The 12697-nt window shown below is 48.4% G+C and overlaps 1 protein-coding gene across 1 annotated transcript; it reads right to left on the bottom strand.

Annotated features, from left to right (window-relative positions):
- Positions 1-4278: 4278 nt before the first annotated feature.
- On the bottom strand, positions 4279-11500 carry LOC136376326 (dehydrogenase/reductase SDR family member 2, mitochondrial-like). Its single transcript, XM_066342269.1, is given in 11 exon segments — positions 4279-4390; positions 4659-4714; positions 4950-5047; positions 5050-5083; positions 5313-5361; positions 6373-6425; positions 6427-6444; positions 9264-9365; positions 9860-9930; positions 9933-10036; positions 11361-11500. Coding segments are annotated over 11 exon segments (837 nt in total).
- Positions 11501-12697: the final 1197 nt, after the last annotated feature.

Genomic DNA, 12697 nt, shown 5'->3' on the forward strand with positions numbered 1-12697 from the left:
TCCTTTGGATACCACTCTAGCAAAGGTTGTTAGGTCCTGAATTAATGCTCTCCACAGCTGGCTACTGGATGTGCCAGCCCTGGGCCTCCCTGGCAGGAACCCGACACAGAGACCAGTGGGAGATACTGCCTGTGACTGGCCCTCAGCAACTTTCTTTTTTTTTTTTTTTACAGAGACAGAGAAAGAGTCAGAGAGAGGGATAGATAAGGACAGACAGGAACGAAGAGAGATGAGAAGCATCAATTATCAGTTTTTTGTTGCGACATCTTAGTTGTTCATTGATTGCTTTCTCATATGTGCCTTGACTGTGGGCCTTCAGCAGACCAAGTGACCCCTTGTTTGAACCAGTGACTTTGGGTCCAAGCTGGTGAGCTTTGCTCAAAGCAGATGAGCCCGCACTCAAGCTGGCGACCTTGGGGTCTTGAACCTGGGTCCTCCACATCCCAGTTTGATGCTCTATCTACTGCACCACCACCTGATCAGGCCCTCAGCAACCTTCTTGGAGCCACAAGCAATCCAGAGTTAGTGGCTTCCTCCCCTGGGTCCTGGTGTACATTGAAATACCAGGCTGCATACCTGGGATGGCTTTTACCCACACTGGTCCTGGAGGAAAGTCCCCTTAAAGGGCCAAGGATCCCTGAGTCTCGCCTCCTGCAACCTCTGTCTGCTTGCTGGCTGCTTGTTGGGCCCAGCCACTGAAAAAACCCCTGCTAGTCTGGAGTATGCAGCAATTCAGGGATTAGAAAGGGTGGTGGATATGGCTACACCCCTGGCCCCAGGTGTCAGTCTGTCCAGTCTTTTTGCATAGACCTCATTAGGGAATGGCCCTAGGTGTCTGGTGGGTGTGGCCTTTTACCCCAGAGGTGTGGTTTGCCCACACTCTGGATAGTTTCCACTGAGCCTCCCATGAGGTGGAACCATCAGTCTTAGCTTCGGGAGCATTGGGCAGTGGGGGAGAAGCTCTGGCCTCAACACCAGAAAACTAAGTCACTGATGTGCCTCCTCCTCCTGGCTTCTCAGCACGACCCAGTTACCATGACTGGAGCAGGAGATACTCCTGAACACAGAGCAGTTGCTTCTCCCCAGGCTGGTACCACTCAGAGGGGACTACTCCACCCAAGAAAGATGGCGACTGCAGTACTGAAGAATGACTCAACACAGGGATTCTGGTGGCTGTCCCAACAGTGTGTCTTTTGGGCCTCCAACTTTACACTCTCCTCATGCAACTTTATAGTCCTCTTAGCTCTTCCTCCACTGGAGCCCTGAGTAAGTAGCTGTAAGATTTTCTGCACTTGCCCTTTAAGATGAAGCCTGCATCTCTGAGAGCTCCGTTTCTTTCTTGCAAATGGAAACCTGGCTCTTTTCACCTCCAAATACTGCATGAGCACCTCTTCTAGACTCTGGGGCTCTAAGCTGGGCTCCAGGCCTGGGGCTGAGCACCCACACCTCTCAGGGTAACCCTCCTCACAGTGAGACTCCTTCCAGACTCTCAACTGCTGCTCACTCCTGGGAGTGGGGTTGCCCTTTCTGCTTTTCTGCTCTTCCTACCAGGCTTGTGACTTCTTCAGTGATCCTTGGTTATAAACTCCTCTTTGTTTAGTCCAAGTTGGTTTCTCAAGATGATTGTTCTTAAATTAAGTTGTAAACCAATTTGGTCTTGGGAGGTGGCAGTTGGAACGTCCGCCTACTCCATCACCATCTTTGAATCCCCCCTACATATCTTATATCTACTTAAAAAAAAAAAGATTTTATTTTGCAGACCTGTGGTGGCGCAGTGGATAAAAGCGTCGACCTGGAAATGCTGAGGTCGCCGGTTCGAAACCCTGGGCTTGCCTGGTCAAGGCACATATGGGAGTTGATGCTTCCAGCTCCTCCCCCCTTCTCTCTATCTCTCCTCTCTCTCTCCCTCTGTCTCTCCCTTTCCTCTCTAAAATGACTAAATAAATAAAAAAAAAAAAAAAAAAAGATTTTATTTATTGATTTTACAGGGAAGAGGGGCAGGGGGAACAAGTACTAGGAACTTATAGTTGCTTCACTTTAGTTGATAATTGGTTGCTTGTCATATATGCCTTGACCAGGTAAGCCCTGGGTTGTGAACCAGTGAGCTCTGCATTCCACTGAGCCAGTTGATGCTTTATCCACTGCTCCACCACAAGCCAGGCTACTTTTTGTTTTTTATCACTATCAGCTCAGGGGAAAACTTCTCAGTACATCCCAAGGCCTGCTAGAATCCACGAAAATCCTGAGGTTACTTATCCAAAGGAAGCACTTATGTTCAGTTATCCAAAATCCATCATCCCAGCCTGGAAATTTGACCTGAGAAAGACTCTGAGGATAAGAGCAGGGAGACTGATATAGTTCAACCCATAAAGGGAAGCAGGGTAACCTCACAGGACGGAGCCTTTAGCCTGTGGAATCTGACTCTGTGCCCAGGTAGACATTATCAGGATTGAGTTGAACTGTAGAACATGTAGCTGATGGCAGGTAATTTCTTGGTGCAAGGAAAAAACCCTCACATCAGAACTGATTGTGGGCCTGACCAGGTGGTGGCACAGTGGATAGAGCATCAGCTTGGGATGCGGAGGACCCAGGTTCGAAACCCCAAGGTTGCCAGCTTGAGCACAGGCTCATCTGGTTTGAGCAAGGCTCACCAGCTTGAGCCCAAGGTCACTGGCTTGAGCAAAGGGTCACTCGGTCTGCTGTAGCCCCCCGGTCAAGGCACATATGAGAAAGCAATCAATGAACTGAGGTGTCTCAACGAAGAATTGATGCTTCTCACCTCTCTCCTTTCTTGTCTGTCTGTCCCTATCTATACCTCTCTCTGACTCTCCCTCTGTCTCTGTCAAAAAAAAATGATTGTGGAATTATACCCCAGCCTACTCTCTTTTTTCTTTTGCACCTATGGACCTTAGAACACATTATATAGTTTATTTTGCTGTGTATTGTATGTCTTTCCAGTAGAATGTAAGCTCTGTAGGGCATGATCTTTGTTTTGTTCATGGTTGCACCCTAAGGTCCTAGAACAGTGCATGGCATTGAGAAATACCAATGAATTTATTCAATGAATGAACACATGCTGCCACCTTTATTGATGAGGGTTTTACCTGCTGCTTTCTCACCACAATGAAGAAACTTGAAGGTTGGATCTTATTTTTATATGTGTTCTCCAAGGTGCCTGTCCCAATAGTTGGTTTGCAGTAGGGAACAATATATGCTTTTGTAATTGAATTATTCTCATGACCAGGACCCATCCTCAGGAGGTCTGAAGAGGGGCATTTGTGAGGGTTTTCAGTGAGTTAAGGGCCAGTGGTCACACTGAAAACTGTGTCTCAGGGGCTCCTTTGGGACCAATTCAGGACAAGACATATAGATGGCAGTAGAGCAAGAGAGGTATCTGCAAAATCTTAAATGACTTGAAGACCAGTTTCTCCTCGATTCTTCTGAGCCTCAGACATGTGCACACAGAAGAATGATGCCCTCACACATGTCTCAGGATAATAGAAAGCGCCCTTACCAAGAAGAAACAACTCCAAAAAGAACTTCAGTATATCAACTCTCACCTATTTAAATTAGACATTTTCAACCTGAAAATATGCACAGGATAGTGTCACTTTCTTTATCCAAGGGGTCAAAGGCCTATGTAACATAAAAATAATTAACAACCACTAGCCTCTAGAACCCCAGTAGGAACCCTAGAATCCTTTTACCTCCTCTCACCACTCGATCCAGCCATGTGTCCTCCAACATCCCCAGCTCAGAGAACGGATAGAGCCTGCTATGAACATTCACCCACACCACTGTAATGGGTCAGGGAGGCAACAGAAGGTGAGATAGCAGAGGCTTGACTTCAGCTATGTTGGCCTTGGCTCTACTCTTACCAAGGGTTTCCAGACTTGAGGATAAATTTGACTTTATTTTAGGGAAAAAATGTGTAAAGCATAGAGGACTGAAAGGATCCAGGATCCTTCAGGGACCTAAGCCTCTAGTCCTGTCCCTGTGGTTCCTCCAAAGCACCAGCCCTATGAACTCCTTCAGTGCCACAGCCTCCCCACAAAAACCAGTATGATAGTGGAGCCCACAGCAGCCACACCTATTAGTGTCACACAGAGGGTCCCAAGGATGAGACTACCTGGGGTTCTTCCTCAAGCCTGGCATGAGCAAGCCTCCAAATTGCTAGTCTATAGATCTCTGTCCCCAGACCTTAATAATCAACTACCTAGCCCACCCACCCTCAGGCTCCTAGGCCCAGACCCTTAGCTATGTGGCCGTCCAATGCTGTCACAGATGACAGAAGAAGTCAGCCACCACGATGCTCTCGCTGGTGATGTAGCCAGCATCTGGAGAGCACAGGAAGGACACAACTCCTGCACATTCCTCAGCCTTCCCCGGCCTGGACAGAAGGAGGGAGGACAGAACACAACATCAGTGACCTCAGACTCTTGTTCTGCTGCTCTGAGGCTCACAAGCTATAGCGCGGAGTGGGCTTCATGGAGGGACAGGGTAGATTCAGTAGGGCAACTTGCACCCTACAAGGCTGTATAGAGCCCAGACGTCAGCACAAGGAATGGCCCATAGAAGGGAGACGTCTGTGGCTGAGATAGATTCAGCCACCCCTCCCCTACTGTACCCAGACCATCAAAGCCCCAAACCCCACTTGCCTCTGGAGCTCATGCTTGTCTTTTAATTTCTTCCACAAAGACACATCCTGAAGCAACTGGGCAAAGGGAAGAGGTGAGAGAGTCAGTGCTGAGAAAACAAGGAGATGGTAGGGCCCATAGGGGGTCACATGGCAGGGCTGCCTTTCTAGGTTTTGATGGACTGGGTTATGGCTGAGTTCAGAGGACCATGATGATCTCAGCTATAAAGGTGCTGATGCCCTTTATCCCTTACTCTGGGAAGGGTTTTCACTGAGCCAGACTATTGGACAGAGGACACGCCCCAGTGTTCACCACTTGGCTGAAGTGAGTCTGGATTAATCCTGGAACCAGGCAGTTCACCCGGATGCCCTTGGAGGCCAGCTCCAATACCAGTGTTGCAGTGAGGCCAGCAGGGCTGTCTTACTGACACTGTAGGCACCCAGCTCCTGAGATGTGATTAAGAGAGATTAGGAGGATATGGGATGTGAGGAAAGTATCAGCTAGATTTCTCACTCAGCCAAGCCCAGAGCTCAAACACACTCCCCAACCAGGCCTGCAAACAGAAGCAAGATCTGACCCAGCAGCCCCATGGGCAGGATTAAACGGGTGTCAGTTCCAGACAATTACCCCTCAAGACTCTAGGGAACAACTCATGCCCTCCCAAACAGCACTCACCACCACTGGAAAATAAGCTGAAATGGAGGAAACCAAGATGACAACACCCCTTAGGAGAAGAGACAGACAGACAGACACAGAGGAAAGAAGAGACTAATAAGTGAATATTGTTGAAGTGCTGCCATGCAATCATTAAATAATGCAATCTTCACACAGGTCATACTGTCATCCCCATTTCACAGCTTAAGATACCGAGGCACAGAGATGTTTAGTACCATTGCCAATAAGTAGCAGAACTGAGATGCCAACTCTGTTTCTCTGACGCATTGTCCATGCTCAGAACGATTATACTGTGCTGCCTCTCCCAGCAGAAAGCCAGGTGCAAGGGGAAGAGGGCAGAGTGGGCTTGGTGAAGAGACATCAGGGTTGATGAGGAATGCATATCAATGGGCCACCTCTGAGAAGCAGATGGGTCAGGAGGAAACAAGAAAGGACAGTCATCAATTTTGCCTTCTCTTCAAGACAGCCCCCAGCCAGTTCCCAAAGAGGATTTCTGCAAAGGAAGAGCCAGAGAAACAGATGTGTCCCAAGAGAGGTGGTAGCCCAAGTCTCTATCACGAGCCCCTTAGGGACATGAGTAAAGTGCAGTCAGATATGCAGTATCTGGAACAGAGGCAGGTCCCTGGACATCAAGAATTAGGGAATAAGAAAGGGCCTTGGATAGCTTCTCCTGATGGACCAAAATGGGGCAAACCCTGTTATAGGCTGTCAGTTGGTGAAAAGGGATTGTCCAGGTGTGACAGAACCATTTAGGTGAGGGTGTGAATGAACAATCCAGAAGATTAAGAAGCTAAAGCACAAGCTCTTCCCAAACCTGGGGATGTCAAGGCCAACAGAACATGCCTGGGCCCCTGGAACATCACCCTCATTCTGCAACCACTGGAATTAGAAGCTATAGCTGCACACAGAATGAGACAAGGCAAGAGGAGGGAGATGTGGAGATCCAAAAAGACCTCTCTGTCCTCCCCACTCTCAGCTGTGCCTCTGTGTTCTTCAACTGAATCCTATGCCTCATTCTCCCCAACTCCCAACATTCTCTACCCTAGTCCTGCAGCTTTACCCTCTCTTCTCCACGTGGGGCAGCAGCTGGCTCAGTAGTAGAGCTGGAGATAATCACATTGACATGCAGGATCTGAAATCAGAGCAAGAATATTGTGAAGAGTGAAGAGAGGCACAGTCAGTTCTTACAAGACTCTTGGAATCCTACAGTTTGCGCAGCAAATCCAGATGGGTGCAGATTGCAGAGATTAATCCTCCTTCTGACCCAGGCAGGATGCATTTCCTACTTATTAGTGGTTTAAGAGGCAGGCAGGCTATCAGACAGACCTGTGAGCAGAGCTCTGAAGATGTGAACTGTTCGGGATTGGGGGGAATAAAGGAAATGTTTAGGCCTTTAAAAGAAACAGGACATGCAGATCAAAGTTATTAGGAGACGGCACTGGGAAAAGACTGAAGAACAAGTGAAAGGAAGTCGTATAGACTCAGAGCAAGGGAGATTCCTGGAAGAGTCATCTTTTCCTCTTGTGTTTCTATTTGTTTATGCTTGCCTCGTCCAAACAGAATTCAAGGCATACTCCCACCACAACAACACAAAACAAATTAAATAGATATTACGCATGAAGAACTGGAGACTAAGAAAAATAAGTGTTGAAAAATAAGAAAAAACAAAAGTGAGGTTGTTGCTTCATTACCCAGCACACAGTAAGGACTGAGCATATTCTGTTTCATGTTCCCAAAGTGCATGCTGTGAGGGCTACAGACACATCAGCTTATTGCACACTAGCTCTGAGCTTCCTGCTGCTAACATGAAGAGGGAGACAAGAGATTTGCTATTCTGTGAGTTAGGTTCCATGCTGTCCCTGTATGACTAAACCTGGGTCTGGGCTCAGATTAAGGGTCCCTGATCCTCTGGGAACCTTACCCAGTGGGTATAGGGACTGGAGAGAAGGATGAGAGGAACTAATAGGAAAGATGCGAGGTTGAGGCCAGGTCTGCAACGGGGTGCCAGCAGGGATGCCAGTGGCACCAGATGTCTCTAGTGGGCTGCTGTCATTAGTGAGGTCAACTGTATCCTGTGCCTCTAAAGATGACAATGCACACCTGTAACTGACCAGGCCTTTCCATTGTCTTCCCCACTCATCCCCTTGGTTTTGGGCAGGGTGGAGCTTCAATGGAGTGCTGCTGAGGCCCATCAGATAACAGGTTTCCAGAGTAGGGGTGACCGCCAGGACTATAAAAAGTGGCTCCAACGTATAAAGGGAGACCACCATGAAGTCCCCAAAAGAAAAAATTAAGATCTAAGCTCAAAACAGAGCCATTTCAAAGATGCCTGATCTAAGCCCCATGTGTGTCAGTTCCAAGGATAATGGGCTGAGATGAGAACCCTCCCAGACTCAAGAGCCAAATGTGAGCCAAAGAAAAGGTAGAGTCCCACCCTTGCTGAGGGAAATGGCCCTATTAGCAAAGAAGGAAGCATAGCTCTGTGTGTCACCAAGGCTGTAGAAGGGACCATGAACCTGAAGAGATGGCATACTGAAATGTCTCTGAGAAGGGACTGAGGAGATGGGGAGGGGGGAGGGAGTGGAACAAAAGGAAGATTTCCCAACACACTAGACAGAATAGATAAGATGACTGAGAAGGAAGGAATTCCCCTCATAGGGCACCCAACAAAAATTGCATTCTGATAAAAGCAGAGCATCGAGTAAATTCTAAACTCAATTTGTGACCATCTCACTTCCCAAGTGGTGGCAGGTATAACTGGGGGGCAGATTCTGCCCTGGGGTGCAGAACTGCATGTGCAATAGCAAGTCCTTGCAGGGGAGGGGAGAGGCAGAGAAAGCAAGGCCGCTGTGGTCAAGAGCACCCACCTTCAGGAGAAAAGATTTCAAACAGCTCTGAGAAAAAGAGTCATGAGCCATGAACTTAGACACTAACAGGGCAAATGACTCGGGGGTTAGGAGACTGTCAGCAATGAAACCCCAGCTATCCAAACAAATGATCTTCAGAGGCATTGAGGAAGCTGGACAGCCTGGAGGCTGCTGGCAGCAGCTGTGGGAGCTCAGGTTTCAGGTCGTCCTGAGGATGGAGGGAAGGACACCTGCCAAGGGCAGAGAGCAGGAGGGGCGGCCTGGGAGCATGGCCACAGAGTGCAGGGAGCTGGGGAGGGCAGAAGCAAATGCCCTGGCCCAGAGCTTGGGGCAGAGGGGTCTGCTAACGATGACAGGAGGAACCTGACTCCATATGTCCATCTGTCCGTCAGAGGGACAGGGAACAAAACACAGGAGTGAACGGAACAGGAGTCGTGGGAGAGTAATGAAGCCCAAGATGGACCTCAAGGCAAACTCAAGGTCTCTCCTGGACCCTTGTGCACCGGGTGGCGGGATTGTTAAGGTGACTCGTATGGAGTTGGAACATCTGAGCCCACGATCAGGTGATAGTTGGGTCCAGGCTTGACAGGTGCAGCAGGTTCATCTAAGGATAGTGAGGAGTCCTGGTGTAGGAAAGGCAGAGATTCTCAACAGCAAGCACGAGTCACTACAGAGGAGCACCACCATTCATATAAGTCCCACAGAAGGGTGTAAGAACATAGATTGTTGACAGAGAGGGGACCTTACGATTCGTGAGACCTGCCAAGAACGGTGACTCCCACAGCTCTGTGCCAAGAGCCTGGACCATGCCTGCTGCACAACAAGTCCTCACTAAATATTCGCTGAATGAATAAATGCAAAGGGTGGGAGGAGAAAAGAAAGAAGAAAGAGTGTAAGAACTAGCTTTAAAAACACAAACCAGAAAGCAGCCATAGGACACATGGCCGGGGTAAGGGGAGGAATGGTCAGGCTGCCCCAGTGCCTGTGCTTACAATAAAGTTGGGAGGGTGAGGAAGGGTCTTTGTGGGGGCAGAGCCTCTGGAGCCAACATCAGCCTCTCAGCCAGCTCCCAGCAGGCTCTCACCTTGTCCCAAACCTCCTTACTGGCCGCCAGGGTGCCCTCCACCAGGGGGTTGACTGCAGCATTACACACCAGGAAGTCGACACCCCCACTGTGCTCCAGGGCCTGATGGGAAGGGTGACATGAAGGGGTGGGTGAGTGTGGCGATGGTCTGAGGGGCATGGCGCATTGAGCCAAAGCCGGCAGAGTGCATACTGTCTCAACCATGAATGGTGACAAGGCTCCTGTGAGAACCCAACCTGCTGAAGGGAAGTGCCCTGGACAGGCCAGGGGCAGGTTCTCTGTGAGGGCCTCGGGGGCTCGAGGTCTTCTGCAGGGATCCCTCTGAGGCTAGGCGTGGGGAAATTCCTTTAGAACCCCCTCCACCGTAGTTCTCTCAGTGTGTGGGGGGAGGGCTGAAGGGGTGAGTGTCCTCTCATGAACAGGCTATTTTCCAGAGAGCCGGTGTCTGCTCAGGAAGATTGAGAACAATCAAGATCTCAGGACCTGTTCTAGGGCCTTCAGACCCCATTTCAGCCCCTGCTCCTCCAAGGCTGAACAGTGAGAAAAAAGTTCTGCGTGTTTTCCTCCCACTGTTCTTCCACATCTCGACCCCTTACCGTGACCACCAGCCGCTCCCAGTCCTCAGCCTTCCCCACGTGGCACGCGGTGCCCGTCACGCTCAGCCCCTTCCCTGCAGCGCTGCCACTGCGCGGTCCACGTTCTGCTGCTTCCGGCTGCTGACCACCACGTGGGCCCCGTCCTGGGCCAGACGCTGGGCGATGGCAAAGCCGATCCTGAGGGAAAACGTGGCTGTGATGGCTTTGTCCCTCTCCACTTTACTCCTGAGGTCCTGATCATGTGACACAAGTTGATTTCCATAGTGTGGTTGAAGAGTTGCCTCCAAATCCTTGGCATAGGAAATAGGAACTACTGAATGTTGACTATGTGTCAGGCCTTTACCAAGACTAACCCAGTTAATTCTCACAACGATATGTATTATAGTCATCTGGATGAGAAGATTTTCATATCAGTTTAATAAAGGGAATTTTAAAAATGTAATGTTCCATCAGAACAGGTGTAAACCACTGGTGCCCATCAACGCTGTAGTCTTTCACTGCCCAGTGTTTTCTCCCTTTTGTTTTGGCCAGAGAACTCTGGTGCAAATTGAACTTCCTCTAAGCCTCACAGCTTTCCTCTGCTCTGCAGTGTAAAATCTTTGATGCTGAGAACAGGTTCTGTCCCCTCCATCTCCTTACTTAAGGTGGTCTGAGGCACTCTTGGCTGGGGCTTGTTAAGCCCCTGTGATCAGGAGCAGAAAGCATGTTTTTGCTCTTGTACAACTATCTGGGCAGCTTGTAATTTTGACTTATTCATTTGTTATAGAGGCTGGACATTGGGGACACACAGATTTAAATATCATGGAGATCTGGAAGTCTGGGATATGAACAGTTCTAAAATAAAGGGATCTAAATCTGACCAAGAAAGGTCAAAAGGTAGATAATCCCTGTGGCACTCAACACCAGAATTCTCCCTTCTCCTGTCTGCAGTAATGACTCATTCCAAACCATGGCCCATTCTGGCAGTTAGAAGATGACTGGAAATGGAACAACAAAATAAGAGATGTGACAAGCAGGGGTTCATCTATAAAAATCTCTGAGTTGATCATGAGACATCATCCTGTCCAGTGCTCTCCTGATGGTGGGCACCCTGCAGTCATTAGAACCCCTTATTCTGAGATGCCATAGGTATCTGGATTCTCCCTATGAAACCAGAACCCTAACAGACCATGGTGATGTACCCTAGAAGAACAGGGAGAGAGGGCTGTCCTGATGATGATAACAAGTTAAATATCCTAGGGTTACCTAGCCTGTAAGCATCAGAGACTAGATTCAAACACTACTCTAATTCATGTAGAAGCAGCTGATTTTCAAAGATATCCTTCTTGGGACTTAGAAACCCGATGTTTTAGGAAGACATGCTGAGGTTTGGAGTTAATTGTAAATAGCAGAGCTGTGTAATGAGGTGGGGGTGTCAGGCAAGGATGTGTGGGAAGGACACCCCCTGGTCTGGGGTGGGGACTTTAACAGCTCTTGGACTCATGGACTCCCATTCACTCACCCATTTGTGGACCCAGTGATCACAGCCACCTTCCCAGCCAGGACACAGCTCCTATCTGCTCTTTTGCTGATCATTCTTGCTGAGAGAAGGACCGAGGGGCAGTGAAGATCCTTAAAGGCCCATGACACAGCTCTGAACATGGTAGTCACTGTCTGGCCTCCCTCTTCCTGGACCCAAGGCTGGGGAAGAGTCTGGGAAGACAGTCATATCATGACCCAAGTTGGGATCTGTGTCTCCACACATCCTTCATGAAAAGGATCCACTGAAATCTCTGATATTGTCCTCTCATCCTTTAAACTTACCAGGAAAGAACAGAGCTGCTCTGGTCCTTTCCACGACCTATTGCCCAGGCAGGCTCCCCGTCATAGTGAAGCACACCACCATGGTGCTGGGCCTCTGGTAGATACCTGAGTGATACTTGCCTGACTCATCTCCACACCCTCAAACATGGAATGTCACTGTACTCTTCTGAGAGTCACCTTTTTACTTCCTTTTACACATTTATTCTTCTGCAAAGAAACTGCATTGAATTTTCTTCTCCCCTGCCTGCTGCAACCACTCTAGTCAAAGCTCTTGTCACTGCCTCAATCTGCTGAAACTCCTGTTCCTTCAGCAACCTCCTCTTCCCTAAGCTCTCTACCTGAACCAACTATAATTGTCCCCTTATCAGTTACACTAAATTTGTCATCATTTTTGACAGGAAAATTGCTTCCCCTCATTGCAAATTACTCTTATTCAACTTTAGATAAAAACCCAGGCACTCATGCTTTGTGCTAAAAACTTCCATAGGGCCTGCACCCTCACCACTCCTGAACCCTAGCCATACTGTCCAGACCCAACTGTCCGTAGATCCTATGGCAAAAAAATGTGGACACAGAAATGATATTCCAGGGATGTGTGCACACAAAGTGATAAGTGAGCCCCAAAGTGAGAAATTTGGCTTCAGTAATAAGTAGCTTTTTAGTTGTAATGAATATGAGATATGTAAGGGTTAAGAAATAGTTAATCTGCTTGCTGGTCTCTCTTAATGGTTTCCTGGCCTTTACTTTGAAATGTTGCAAAGTTTACCTTTGCAGCAATTTTGGGGAAAGCTAACATTGGGGGTGGACCTGACAATTATGGGAGTTTAAGCCACAATAGTTATTTGTAGAAGCCTAGCCACAGGATTTACTATGAAAAGTTAAAGCTTATACATTAGTTAAAAACTTAGTTCACCAATCTTAAATCTTTACTTTGTATCCCAAATAAACAGGGAGTCTTTTCATAGATAATTCCCAGAGGCAGATGGTCCCAAAGATGCCAGGTCTTGGTTCCTGGGAGACACCTGACCTCGGCTG

This window comes from Saccopteryx leptura, chromosome 6 (assembly GCF_036850995.1).
Source record: "Saccopteryx leptura isolate mSacLep1 chromosome 6, mSacLep1_pri_phased_curated, whole genome shotgun sequence".
NCBI lineage: Eukaryota > Metazoa > Chordata > Mammalia > Chiroptera > Emballonuridae > Saccopteryx > Saccopteryx leptura.